General features: G+C 57.3%; 1 protein-coding gene across 1 annotated transcript; it reads right to left on the reverse strand.

Annotated features, from left to right (window-relative positions):
- Positions 1–45: 45 nt before the first annotated feature.
- Positions 46–8,676, reverse strand: NFKBIE (NFKB inhibitor epsilon). Its single transcript, XM_072333274.1, has 6 exons — positions 8,217–8,676; positions 2,326–2,428; positions 1,822–2,035; positions 1,633–1,721; positions 1,280–1,528; positions 46–1,159 (listed from the first exon to the last, which is right to left on the reverse strand). The coding sequence occupies exons 1-6, from the start codon at positions 8,552–8,554 to the stop codon at positions 1,094–1,096; spliced, it is 1,059 nt and encodes a 352-aa protein (XP_072189375.1). The 5' UTR covers positions 8,555–8,676; the 3' UTR covers positions 46–1,093.
- Positions 8,677–14,696: the final 6,020 nt, after the last annotated feature.

The following is a 14,696-nucleotide window of genomic DNA, read 5'->3' on the forward strand; positions in this document are numbered from 1 at the left end:
TTTACGGCACTCATAAAAAAACAAACACCAAAACCGACAACAACAAAACCCAAGCACTTTTTTTTATTATTATTAAAAAATAATAATAATAAAATCGTAGATCACTTGCTTTTGCCTTTCCCCGCCGGCTCCTCCTCCTTCGTGCCTGGCACCACCACAGCACTATGAGAAGCTGCAACCCCAGCCACAGGGCACCCAGCCTTGGCTGGTGCTGCTGAGGTAGCAGGTAGAATACAGCCCCTCAATGGCAGCTCAAGAGCTGCTGGGGAGACCAGAGGAGCAAGTGCTGTGTTCCTGGCAGCGTTCCCTCACATCAGCCTTTGCAAGAAGGGAGAAAGAAAGCTGCGAGCAGCTCTGCAGCATCTTGGGTGATTGCGCCATCCGGGATTTGCCCCACACAACAGAAACTGCTCCATGGCAGCAAGGGGGGAATTTCCCTGGCTGGGGTGGGGTCAGCACGCTGGGTGTCTGTTCCCACAGCACTGCTGTGGGCCCCAGCACAACGCAGCACGTGCTGCTCACACAGGTGAGAGGCAGGGATGGGAGGTGAGGAACTAAAGGATGTGAAGACAACCCATCTGGCCATCGCTTCAGTCTGCAGAACCCAGGGAAGACCCTATGGGTTTTCTTATCAACCTGACACTGTGGGAGCCGAGTAGGTTGGGTGATACGAGAGCTGGAGCACCTGCAGCCAGAACAAATGTTTATTACAGTGCACGCTAGCTGCTCACCCACACTTGTTCTGATGCTGGCTGGGGTGCCAAAGGATGCTCTGCCCTGGTGCAGCATGATGAAGAGTCCTCTCCTGCTCCATCCCCAGTCAGTGACAGCCTGCAGCCCCTGCAGTTCAGGCCCCTGGCAGGGAAGGGAATTCAGTCCTGCTGATCTGTAGCACAGACCCCACTGGGCACAAATCCGGGCACAGCCTCCCCTGTGTAGTGCTCATAGTGCCACCTCCTTCTGTCCAGAAAGGCAGCCGAGGCCCACAGAACTCTGCTCCGGGCAGGGATAACACATGGCTCCACACTCATTGCAGGCATCAGGGCGACAGCATGGGGCGAGGAGGCCGCCTGTGGGCCTACGTGTCCACCGCTCACTCAGAGCATATGACGGGCTTCCCCGAGATCTTCAGGTCATCAAAGGGCAGCAAGGCAAGGAGCTGCAAAAGCCAAGGGTGCGGGGCTATAAGCATCCTTGTTGTGCCCCTGCCACCACCCCACAGCCCCCACCTTCCCTACATGCCGACAAAACTCTCGGCATCCCCACTGGCCTCACTCACATCATCATTGCCATCAGCCAGGTCCTGGGCTGTCTCGTTTTCCATGTTCCTCAGTAGGGTGTCTGCCCCGGAGTGTGAGAGGATGGCAGCAATGGCAGCGTCTTTGCGACCCACAGCCAGGTGGAGTGGGGTGCAGCCGTTGTACATCTGGGCATCCACGTAGGCCCCATTGTGCAGCAGGAACTGGACAGCACTCCGGTTGTGGCACTCCACTGCCATGTGCAGCGGGGTCTTCCCGCTTGTGCCCTCCTGTGGGTGACAAGGATGTGGATGCGAGGCCCCACCCTGAAGCACCCACACCCCACAGGCAGGGTGGAGAGGTGCAGCCCCACAGCAGCCCTTTCCAGCCTTACCTGAACATCAATGTTGGCACCACTCTGCAGCAGCAGGGACATCATCTGGATGTTCCCCTTCAAGGTGCTGATGTGCAGACAGGCCAGGCCTGCAGAGAAGAGACAGAAGAGACAGCCAGTGTCAGTTCCAGTCTCCCACCAAGCTCCTGGATTTACAGCATAACTCCTGGGCTGCCCCCTGGGTCCCACCTTGCCAGTTTTGGAGCTGCAGGTCCTGGGAGTGCCCAGGGGGTTCAGCCGTGCCCTGCAGCAGCTGCTGGGCACAGCGCAGGCGCTGCTGCTCACAGGCCAGGTGCAGTGGGGTGTTGCCATTGCGGTCCTGCAGCCCAGGGTTGACTCCTTTGTGGATTAGTGCCTGGACTACGCTGGGCTGCTCCAGATAGACCGCCAGGTGCAGCGGGGTCTGGAGGAGGAAAGCAGAAAGTAAGAGGCAGGGGTGCCATGCAGTGCCAGCTCCCAGCAAGCAGTCTGGTGGCATGGGGTGGGCACCCTTCCACCCCCAGTGCCGAGAGCTGCTCTCCTCCCTCCCAAGGTGTTGCCTTCCCCCTCTTTGGAAAGGGACTGCCCACAAGTCCTTACCATGCCCTGCAGCAAGCAGGTAGGCCTCCCTAGGGAAAAGGCTGATAGAGCAGGCAACCAGCAGGGTGGCACCTGCCTGCCTCCTTCCCTCTGACCATCTCACTTGTGTCATACCTGGAAAAGGTCATTCTGGATCTCCAGCAGCTCTCTGGGAAGCTGGGCGATGCAGCAGAGTGCCACATCTGGGACACAGTGAATAATTGCAAGGTGAACCAACCTGCACAGGGGAACAGGGATAGAAAAGAAGGGGAAAAAAATCAGTCCCAAGTGACATGTTCAGGGGCAGAGATTTTCCACTGCTGCAATTGAAATAACCTCCCCACTTCCCCCAGCCACCTGTCTTCCCACCAGTTCGCAGCTCCCAACCCTGCCCTCTCTCCAGGGCGGCTCAGCTGCAGGGTGGGACAGAAGCACAGTCTCAGGTCCCCAGGACAGACCCCTTTGCTGACCACATGGGACATGACCCCCCCCCTCCTCCCTTGGGACACAGTGAATGCTGGGGAAGATGGAAAAGCCTGGGAAGCATTTTGCAGAGCCCAAGGGCCAGGTCTGGCCGATGAGCAGGAGGTTTGAATTCCGGCAGCTGCCAGGGGAATTCCAGTCCCCCGCTGCTGGCTCCACACGATGACACTTCTGCTTTCTCCTGCACCAAGGCAGGCAGCCAGAACTGGGCAGGAGCCTGGCACCAGTGCAAGATCACCTGTAAGGCACAGCCCTTGTGCCAGGCTCTCCTCCAGTCCCCACTGATTTCCTCTTCCCCTTCCACATCCTTCCCCTTTGGTGCCGCTGTGGCAGGGCTGGCATGCAGAAGGATACACCAGAGTGTTCTGAAGAGTTGGGTACCTGCAGACAGACCTGGTACTCACCACTGCTGGATGCTCAGGCTGTCCCAGCCCCAGGGTAGATTTCATTCTCAGCCCACCCATCCCTTGCCCTTCCCCTGCTGCAATGCTTGTGCTGGTTTTACACCGGTTCTCACTGTCTCTGTGCAGTCAGAACAGAAGTGAGAGCAGCAGCAGTGGGCCTGAGGGGAATTTCCAGCCCAGCACCACCAACCTGCTGCACCCCTCGCGGGCACAGGGTAAAGGAGCAGGACACCCTTCAAAGGCTAGAGGGAGGCAGGAGGGGCTGCAGGAGGGCTGCAGAGCCTGAGCAGCCCAGCAAAGCTGCCTCTTCCATGGATCAATCCAGTACTCGGCACCCCAGGCACCCTCAGCTGAGCCCCATTTTCAGCAGTGAAATGAGCAAGTTCCCCTTTGCCCTGCTGCCTGCGGAAAAGCTGAGTCCTTGGGGAAGCCCTGGGTCATGCTGCTGCAGGGAATTCCCCGCTGGAAGCAGAGCCACCCACATTTTGCCTCAGTGAGGTCTCTGGGTGCCCCGCACCGCTGATGCTCTGGAGCAGGGCAGGACCAGATGCAGAAATACGGCAGCAGCAGGTGCTCCCCTGCCTACAGCTGTTTCCCACAGCTCTTAGGCCTGGCAGTGGGCAGGAAGACACCCCAATAAAGATTTGCAGCAGGCCGAGGCTGTGCTTTGAGGTGGCCTTTGCCTGCTGCCAGGGACAGTCCCTGCCTCTCCACGCCTGCTCCCACGTGCCGAGGAGATGGCAGGATGTGCTGCTCTCAGGTATGGCGCAGATAAGCGCGTGCAGCCTGGGGACTTTCCAAAGCAATTTGGGTTGAACTTTAAACCTCTGCCGCTTTCACTTTCCAGAGCCAAACTTGGCTCCCAGGGGAGAGAGCTGTGCCCGGCTAGGGTGAGATGGAGAGGGTACCCTGGAATGCCCCATGCTCTGTAGCGTGGGGACAGGTGTTACAGTCACAGGGGGACATGGAAAGCCCAGCCCTCTGCCGGCATTTCCCCCGCCCTGGGCTGGGTGCTTTGTAGCTCAGCATGTTTGGATATCCACGCTGCAGGAGTTGCACAACCAGAGCCCCTTCCCACCAGTTGGATCTCAGGCTTTCCCTCGAAGCTGCTTCAAAGGGTTGCTTTTTTCCTCCCACCCCTGTCTTCCTTCTCCACCCAGGCACAGCCTCCTCCCCTGTTTTCATTTCTGCATTCGCTCCCCTCTTTCCTCATTGCCAGGCCTCAGCTTCCTGAAATGGCTGCAGAGGCGGTGAGCTGCTGGGGAATGGTGCAGCAGCAGCAGCCACTGGGGCTTGATGAGCCCATTGGGAGTACTTGAGTAGCACCTTTGTCCACGGAGAGCAGTACAACTAAGAAGCATCTCCTGCTAAGCTGGAAAATCTGCCCAGGAGGCCCCAGGTGCCGGCTTTGTGCGGATTGCTGGGGTTTTTTCTGGCCACAGCTGAAAGCTATCCTACCTGGGATGGCACAGAGCAAGCCACCACCCTGGGCACAAGCAAGGAGAGGTGCCTGCATGCTGCCAGGGGGAAAGTGTTGTGGCCTGAGGATGCTGCAAGCAAAGACACAGGGACAGGGTATGGTAACACCCAGCTTTGACACAAGCAGACCTCCAAATAACCTTTGCTATCTCTCTAGAACAGGGGCTGATTGTACAGATCCTTCCATCCATGGAACACAACAGCTTGTCCTCAGAGCAGCCTCTCCATTAACATCTCACCCTCAACATATCCAGAACAACGGACCAGGCATTCAGTGGAATTCACCCCAACACATTTTGATCCCCCTCCAGATAAGCTCAACAGGAATGCTTTGCTTCTGGCTCCTTGTTTTGTCTGAGCAGAGGAGGAGGAAATCGTGCACATAACTTGCACAAGAGAAGCTTGTTACCAGGAGGAAATGGCATTAGCAGCGACACAGAGGAGTGTGAGCAGGGAGGAAAAGAGAAGGGGAATTCCACACTTACGCTGCTGCCCTGCTCCAGCCCTTCAACCTGCACTGCTAACCGCTTCCTCACACACCAGCCCCAACCTCTGTCAGGCGGCGTGGCAGTGTCCCACACTGCAGCCTGCTGCTGTACAGCTCCATGCCTCCCAGCATGCAGAGGTGGTTCTGCCCAGTGCTGACATCGAGTGAGCTCAGCCTGTCTGCATGCAGAATGGGGCTCTGCTCTGCACCAGCATCCCTGCAGGGAAGGGGTGAGCCAGAAGCAAGACAGCCAGGAGTATGGGAATCATTTCAATCCCCAAAAGGCCCATCGGCCATGGCAACGCCATTTTGCTCGTCAGGAGGCAACTCCTGGTTCCCATGCACACAGAGACAGCCTCTCTTCAAAACAACCTCTTGCTTGCGGACAGTGGCTAGACCTTGCCAGAGCCTGTACAGAGCCATTGCTTACAGTCTGGCACACTGCACACTGCCACAGGCTGCTCTCTGGATGAAGCACCAGCCCTGGGGCTCAGATCCACCACCCACTTACTGGGGGGATTCCCTGAGGCGTAGGGCCACCCCAAACAGTGCCTGGCTCAGACACCATCCTTCACTGTCACATCTGTCTTCTCTGTTATCCACACTGATACGGATGCAAAACTATTCAGACAACCCATAACTGGCAGAAATCAAAGCTTCCTTCATTAACCCAGCTGAGCTCCTGCCTCCAAAGTAGCAGCCAAGCAAGGACTGAAAGACCTTCCTGCCCTTGTACTGCCTGGCATCAGGCTTCTGCAGCCCAGCACGTGGAAATTTCCAGCCCTTTTTCCTCTTTCAGCGTCCTGAAGTTCCTTGTAGCTCTCACCAGCTCTAGGGTAAACCTAAGCATGCAGTAGGTCTGAAAACACTTCCCTGAGCCCAGACAGAAGCCATGAGAACAGGGAAAAAGCTTTCACTGGCACTATCTTGAGAAGCAGAGCTCCCCAGCATACAGGCAGCCATCTCTAGAGCAGGGCCATGTGAGATGAGGGAGTTAAGATGGCCATGTATTGCTGAGTGCCTAAAAGCAGCTCCTAACCCTGCAGGACAGCCTCACACCTAACCGCAGCCCAAGCAGGCAGGAGCTGGGTGGGAAGGCCCTCCTGCTCCACAGTCATGCAGAGCCCGGAGCATCACCACCAGTGGGGACCCACATTTACCCATGAACGACTGTTCAGCCCTCACAAACACACCTCAGCCCACAGCTCAGTGGCACATGATTTCTTATCAGCAGATGGGGCAGCACTCATCACCAGTAGAAGGAGGAAGTTGGGCTTCCTCTGCATCTCTCCTTTCCTGAGCGACTCCAGCTCTATCTCTCCAGGCTGGCAGGGGCTTTCATAAATCCAAGTGAGTGAGGAGATTTTCCATACCGCCCCATCCCACCTCACAGAAGCTGGTCCTACGCCCACTCCTTTCCCAGGACATAGGGCTTACACATCTGCATGGCAAGGCTGAGATGGAGGGGGTTTCCTTGGCAGCTTCTGACAAAGGCTGCACTTGTTTGAAAGCCAGGGCACAACCCCGGAGCTGCCTGTATGGAGCTCTCCATCCCTGTGACTGGAAAGCCCCTCTCTCAGCTTCCACGCAGAGAGGTCCCATCGGAATCCCATCTAGCAGAACAGGAGCTGGGTTGAAAGGAAGAGACGGACGCTTGGAGGAGACAGCCTGGGAGTGCAGGAGCAGCACATCTCTATGCCTGACATGGAACAAGTGGGATGCTACACTAAGTACAGAGCACTGCCCACGCCTGCTGTGGCAGCTCTGGAAGCCACATGCCCCATTGCTACAGCCCTGACTTCCCCAGGCCAGCAGGGGAAGGACCGCAGAGGAGGCCGGGGGGGGCTGAGGCTTTTCAAATGATTCTTGGAAGGCTCGTGTCGAGGCACCCACGCATCTCAGAGGCCAGCACCCCACGCCTCCCCATGAGGCAACTTCCTTCCTACACCAGCAGCCCCTCTGCCCTTGGGGGGCCTCAGCCCTACGCCCCAGCAGCACTCTGCAAGGACCTACCAGCACGGGCAGTCCCCATTTGCATTGAGCAGAGCGCTGGATGCTCAGCACTGCTAAATATAAATGCTGCCCACCTCCGCCACTGGGTCAGGAGGAGAGACAGGAATAGAAAAGGCAGAAGTCCACAACCCAGCCACGGTGACCTCAAGAATACACTTCCTTCCCAGCACCGGGAGCAGGCTCAGAAGGCCCTGCACGAACACCCCCAGCCCCAGTGCACAGCAGGCTCCCCCCTCGCTCTGTGCAGATTTCCTGTTCTGAACTGCATGGTAGCTGAGAGAAAACAGGAGAGTGGCTGCAGCCACTGAGAGAGCTCAGGGAGAGTAACTCCAGGCAGGAGATGCCAAGGCACCACCAATTGATGCTTCCCAAGTTAATGAGCTGCTTGCGTTAGGCGCTGGCCAAGCAAGTCAGACAAGCAGCGGGCTCAGCTGCCCTACAAGACAGACTTGAACGGCACATGCAGCTCCACGCAGCTGCACCCACTGACTGCCTTCCTGTAGCGCTGTTTCCCCAGGCCGATGCTCCCCGCCGGCATCACTGGCTGTTAACACTATGGCCAGGGGCATGGGAGCTGCGTGCAGCCAGTCCTGCTTGCTGCCAGACCTGCCACAAATCTTCAGCAAAGATCCCACGTTAATGAGCTAATTAGCAGCCGTGCAGGCTCCCTTCTTAGCAGGAAGTAAACACCGTGGCTGGCTTCCACCTCCCGCAGTCCTGGGAGCCGGCAGCTCTGCCTCCCCGCAGCTCCTGCTCAGCTACTATTAAGTCACTGCCTTGCTCGTATCGGTGCCCTTTGGTTTCTCTTCCTCCTGTCCCATTACTTAACATTAAGCACCAGCCTAGGCTTGAGGCGAAGCTGTGAGCACCCTGCACTCACACCGTGTGTGTTTGCGATGAACCCCCCCACCCTCCCTCAGAGGGAACGCAGGCAGGGGGACGTGATGAGCTGAACGCAGCTACTAGCGGCCAAACTGCGTTGCCCTGGAGCGATGCCTCTGACCCTGGGAGAGCTTTGCGGGAGTGGAAAGTCCCCTGTCCTGCCAGGAGCTGGGCCTCCCAGTCCCAGCGGCGCCGAGCATCCCCGCGGCTCCCAGGTCGCTCCCCGAGAGCAGACCCGTCCCGCAGCGCAGGGGCCGGCAGGAGCCGCGCTCACTTACGTGTCACCGTCCTCGGAGACGTAGGTGAGGGCCTCCAGCTGCCGCCGGTTCGGGTCGTCGGGCGGCGGTTCGGCGGACGGCAGCGCCTCGGGGAGGGCGCCGGAGCTGTAGCTGGAGTCCAGGCGCTCCTCGGAGGGGGTCGGCGGCTCGCAGGGGGCCGGGCTCTCTCCTGCGGCGGTCGGAGTTTCCCCGGCGGGGGTCGGCGGCTCGGTGAGGGTCGGGGTGTCGGCGGGAGCCGGGTTGTCCCGCCCGCCCGGCAGCGAGCGCAGGGACTCGATGCCGGAATCGCACTGCCCGTCCTCGCCTTCCCAGCACTCGCCGCCCGCCGGCCGCGCCATCCCGCCGCTCTCAGAACCCGCCGCCAGCCCGTCCCGGTTCCGGCCCCAGCCGCGCCGGGGGGCTCATGGCCGGAAAGCCAGCGAGCGACCGCCGACTCCGACGCTGCTCCCCGGCTCCTCCTCCTCCTCCCGCCCGCACTGACTCAGCCGCGCCCGGCCCCGCCCGCCCGGGATTCCCCCCGCTGCGGGCAGCGGCCCCGCGCCCGCCTCCGCGGGGCCCTTCCTCAGCCGGGGGCTGCTCCGGAGTCTGCGGGGCTGACGCCCCTGTGCTGGAGCCGGCAGCCCGGGGCCGCAGCGTGTCCCCAGGCCGGGCGGAGTGTGCATGTTGCTTCCCCCTCCCGCCCTGGGTCGGCTCTTTGAGTGGCAGCCGTGTCGTGATGGGACAAGGGGAAATGGATGCAATCTAAAAGAGGGGGGATTAAGACCGGGTATAAAGAGATTATTTTCTACAGTAAGGGTGGTGAGGCAATGGAACAAGTTACCCAGAGAGGTGGTGAATGCCCGGTCCCTGAAGACACTCAAGGTCAGGCTGGATGGGGCTCTGTGCACTTGACCTAGCTGTGCATGTCCCTATTCATCCTGACCAAGTTGGATCAGATAGCCTGTAAAGGTCCCAAATCAAAGCCATTCAGCTGTGTCCCACAGGGATCTGTGGGCTCTATCTGGTTACCTCCCAGCACCCCAGGCAGTGGGCTTTCCACAGAAGGCAATCTAGATAGCTCTGAACACTGGTGACACTTGGAAATCAGGTTTCACTTGCTGCTTTCATTGCTTTTATTTTCACTTGCTCCTCTCTCACCTGCAAGGTGCACACCTTCCTGCTGCACCCAACAGGAGGGGAAGGACCTGCTTGTTCCCACATCTGCAGGGAGTTTACCTGGGTGGCACTGGGCACGTGGGCTCAGAGCCACACGCAGTGTGCTGAGGATTTCCCCTCCAGCTGCAGCTGCTGCAGGTTTGCATCACTCTCTGAGCACTGCCCAGCCAGGCTTGCATCTGCAGCTGTGCTGCATGCATGCTGCCCCTAAAGTGCCTCCAAGCAGATGGGAAGAGAGGGTTTGAGGTGTGAGGGCAGGAGCAGCATGGTAGCAGGGAGAGGATGCTGGTACTGATAACCTCCAGCTGTCCTCCCAAGCTCAGGTTCTGTTTTGGTTTCTCCAGTCGTGTCTCTGTCTCTGCTTGGAGGTAAGATGACAACTGCTGAGTTTCTCCCACACCTCCCAGCTCTGCCTGTGGATCTGGGTCACACACTCATGGCACCCCTGTTCACACCCTGCTGGTGGCTGCATCCCAGATGTCGTTTCTGACCCTGCTGCACACAGCTGATAACTTGCAGGGCCCCTCATAGGGCAGAGTCCATCTGGGCCTCTCTTCAATCTTGGGTGTTACTGGGCTGTCACAGCCAGCCCAAAGTGCAGCACAGAAATCACAGGGGAAGTGATCAGCTTGGGGTCTGCATGTCATAGGCCAAACTCTTACACATCTTCTGTGAGAGGCATTGAGCCATGCCAGGAGGTGCCCCCCTTTTTCATAGACTCGCAGACCTCTAAGATCATCTTGTCCAACTGCCAGCCCACCCCCTCATGCCCACTGACCATTCCCTTCAGTGCCACATCCACGCAGCTCTTCAGCCCCTCCAGGGATGGTGACTGCACCACCTCCCTGTGCAGCCCGTGCCGCTGCCTCACTGCTCTTCTGGAGAAGAGTTTTTTTCCTAATGTTCAACCTAAACCTATTCTATGAAATAAAGAGAAGGGATCCGTACCCACTAGAGGTCAGTGTCCGCATATGACACCAGCAGCCATCCAAACAGGCTCCCAGCTCAGAAGCGGTGCCAGGCCCCGCTGTGTGACTTTCAACACCAGGGATGTCTCAAGCTGCCCTGAACAGCAAGCTAGCTTGCAGGCTGGGTGAACAAAGAGCCCAGACATGCTAACCACATTTCCCTCTGAGCTGGATCCTTCTCATGGGACTGCTGTTGGACCCGTGAGTGCAGCAGCAGGGCTCTGTTCACCTCTGTGCAGATGGTTGGGAATGTCTTGCTGCATGTTCATTGGTGTGCGCGTTGCTGCGGGCTCCAGAGCCCTCCCAAGGGAGGTGGCAGATGTTGGGAGGGGGTGGCAGATGGCCTTGGAGGACAGATAATCAAAACCAGGCATAATTGCATGGTGAGACATCGCCTGAGGTGAGAAATCTTGTCACCTGGGGCTCCTGTAGCTGTGAAAGCCAGACCTGCTGCCAGAGGCAGGCTTGTGAGCTGCCTGCCCCCAACCCGGCTGCACCCTCCCATCTGTTCCGCCTCTCCAACGTTCCCCTCCATTGCAGACCTTCCCTAGCACTGCTGCAGGTGGCTGTCCCACTCGCAGCAAGCTGCACGGTGCTGCTGGATATTACTCATGCAGCTTGGTGCTGCTCTCTGGAGAGCCAACGCGCTGAGCTGCCAGGCTGCATTAGGGCTTGTGTCTCTCTATGCTTACATCACTGTAAGCTGGGAATAGACTTGGGCGAGCCACAGTGCTTCAAGCAAGGAACCAGGAAGGGGTTAGGAGAGGAGGGAGAGCTGGCTTGGGAGGCAGGGGAAAGGCTGGTATCCCAACATGCAGCATGCAGGAGCCAAGCACAGGTCAAAGCGGTACCACTCAGCAGGTCAGAGGGGCTGGCCCAGGTGGGCTCATTGCTCGAGGGGGATGTGAGATCACCTGCTGGGTTGTTGCAGAGAGGAAAGCCACTTGGCTGTGCCAGAAACCTCTGCGGAGCCTCACAAATAATTGCAGTGAAGGAGAAACAGCCTCTCTTGGGGGCTGAGTGAGAAGAAAACAAACTGTGCTCAGGAAGCTCGCTGGGAATGGAAAGATGGGAGAAGGCATCAGAGATTTCCCAGGTGTGAAAGGTACCACAGAGCACAAGCAGCGGGACCTCACAACATTTCAAACTGCATCTAAGTGCTGTTTTAAAAGACCTTCGAAGCCGGTTCCTCACCCACAGGTTGGCAGTCTGGCCAGTGGCAAAGAGCCCTGCAGGCTTCAGTGGGTTTCCTCTCCACTGCAAAAAAACCAAACCAAACAAACCCAGCAGCCTGGCTGTAACCAAGGGAAATCTCAGTGATGGCACAGATCTCCTGGGAATACCATGCTTCAAGAGGTGAATGGCCACAGAGACGTCCATAAGGCATCTATAGGAGCAGCAGCAAAGGGCTGTATTTAACTGGAGCAAAAAGCACGTCCCTGCACCCATGCTCCTTTTGTTGCATTGTTAAGGAGCAGTTTAATTGGAGCGACACTTTCTGGAAGGCTCAGAGAGCTGCACAAAATAGCCTTGAAATGTCTGAATTTAATTGGCTGCAATCTGTGAGCTCAGAAAATCCCGTGGCCAACATGAGGGGATTCTCTGTAACACACCTTCTTAAGAGAGAAGAGGCAGAGCAGTAGGAATCACTGATTGCTCAGGAACAAGACATTGAGGCTTGACCGTGCCTGACTGATTGGACTCAACCAAGCTACAGCCAGTATTTATATAGAGACAGTGCTACAGAACGTTGCAGCACATTCATTGTAACACTTACGGTACAAAATACTGAAACAAGGGGAGGTATCTGTGCCTGCCCGGTGTGATGGAAAGCCTCTTTCAAACATTTTCCAGAACTGAAGTGCAGATTTAATGTCAGGGTAAAAACTGACACCATACTGAAGCAGAAGCTAAAAGGATATTTCCTGCCAGTGCCAGAGATGGAGGCGTGAGACGTTTTCTGGCTTGACACATTATGGAAAATGAATGGAGAACACTGCCAGTATGACCCAGAGCTTTATATCTGCCTGGAACAGATATGAATGTCTCTGCAGAGTGACAGATATGGGGTATCTGGAGAATGAACCTGCCGATGTCCCACTAAGGATATTGCTTCGGTTGCCATGTCTTCTTGAGAGAGTTCCTGCTTCTCCCAGCAATCAGAAATGTCCCTGTACCAGAAATGTGCAGCTCTCCAACATCACCCTCTGCTGGAGCACCCCCAAACCCACAGCGCTTTCACTTCAGAAAGGGTGTACAGGAGGAGTAACCTGGGAAGCAGATAACACCCCTCCTACCCTTCCTTTCAACTAGACACCCTCCTTCATATGCAGCTGGCTGCCAGCCCGCAGGAAGGCGAGCAGGGTGGAAGGGACCTACACATCATTTATTCTCTGGGGGAAGCCTGTGCTCTTTGCAGCACATAGCAACCATGCCCCTGCATTCCCTTCTGAGCTCAGAAACCTGCCGTGTGCCTCTTTCAATGGCTGAGAACTCACACATTTCAGTTGAGACAGAGCAGGGCACAGAACTTTTCTGTGACATCCCCACTCAGAAATAGCAAAGCTGGGGCTGTGCTTAGCAATGTTGTCTCTGAGATGCAGTGACTGTTCTGCCTGGGCCAGAATCCAAGGCATTCGATATAAAAAAAGAAGCATCCTTCTGGATCATCAGTAGTTGCAGAACCCACTGATAGGAGATGTATTGCATGGATGGCTCTATAGGGTTACTGGCAGCCACCATCCCAAGGCTTAATCCCGGCAGAGAACAAACCAAAGTAGGCAAACCACAGCAAACAGCTCCCTGCAGTCCATGGTGCTGTTGGGGAGCTCCTTGCCGGTGTGCTTGCAGAATATCAGTCAAAACTTACCACCGATTCAACAGTGAATGGACAAATTCATTGGAGTAAAAGCCTGTGGTGGTCTGAATACAAAGATATAGACTCATATCACTCTTTTTTCCCCTCCATCCACCCTTTTTGGGTCACTTTCCCACACCTGGGAGAACAACAGTGAACAGAGAACAACTGCTCCTGGAGGACAATCATCTCACACACTCCTGTTGGTCCAGCTGATGTCACTTCCCCCAGGAGTCCCCATCACTGTATAAAGCAGACATGCATATATGCATGCAGATGATCTGCAAATGTCTGCTAGTGTGCATGTGATAGTGTTCGGCTGCAGACACCTAGGCTGGAATGGGTTGTGCCCATGGTGCACACAATAGTGAGTTCTGCTCGGAAGCAGCACAGAGGATGGCTCTGACACCCTTTGGGAGCCAAAAGCTGCCTGCAGGATTGGGAAGGGGGTGCCTGAGAAAGAGGCAGTGAAATTCAGAGCAGGCTGTTCCTGCGTGCTGCTGTTCCCATGGAAACAGGGGAATGGAGAAAGGAAATCCATCCCAGCCTCTTTGGAAGGCAGCTCCTTAGCATTACCCTGCTGCCACACCTGTCCCCATGGGAAGCAGTGGCTGCGGTCCCCCCAGGTGTGTCTCCTCGAGTGAGACCATGAGGCCTACAGATGTTTCCTATCTTGTTCCAGGCAGCAGAGCAAACACGCATCCCAGCCCTAAGGCTGAGCCTCAGAGCTTGCAAAAAGTGAAGCAATTTCCAGCAAATTCTGCAGCTTATGTGGGGAAATCCAGGTTATGGAGTCACTGGTCCTGGAGGTGTTCAAGAAATGTAGAGATGTGTCGCTGAGGGACATGGTTAGTGAGCATGGTGGGGATGGGTTGGTGGTTGGACAAGCTGATCTTAGAGGTCTTTTCCAACCTTGGTGATTCTATGATTCTATGAAAAGCCAGACAGATATTTCCCAAGGCTGCCATGGAAGCAGGTCTGTACCTGCAGTATCTGGGTCTGGGCCCTTCCTGCGCTGCGCGCATCCCCTGAGGATGCTGCCGTCTCCCTCAGGTCCCCCAGTCCCGAGGCTGGATCTGTTAGGCGGCACAGCAGCGCCAGCTGGCCGCATGACAGCCTCCAGCCGAGTTATCCACAGAAACGGGCGAAACGCATTCAGAGCTCCCGCACGTCGCTATCCCCAACCGGGAGCGGGGACCCTCGGCGGGACGGCAGCGGAGCTCTCCCGTGCGGCTCCGCTGCCCGGGAGCTCGGGGCGACCGCGTGGCGCTCCCCCCCCATCCCCTCCTCAAGGTGACCCGCCGCTCCCCGCCGCCCCCCTCCATCTCTGTCCCCGTCCCCCTCCACGGCGTCCCTCCCACCGCGGCTCCGCCCGCCCTCCGCTGCGCTGCGGCGGGGCCGGGGGCCGGCGGGCGGCGAGCGCTGCCGCCGTGCCGCGGCTGGGGCCGTGCCGCGGTGGGGTTATGCCGCCGCGCCGCCCGCCCCGCCGCCCGCCCGGGG

This window comes from Excalfactoria chinensis, chromosome 3, assembly GCF_039878825.1.
Source record: "Excalfactoria chinensis isolate bCotChi1 chromosome 3, bCotChi1.hap2, whole genome shotgun sequence".
Classification (NCBI taxonomy): Eukaryota; Metazoa; Chordata; class Aves; order Galliformes; family Phasianidae; genus Excalfactoria; species Excalfactoria chinensis.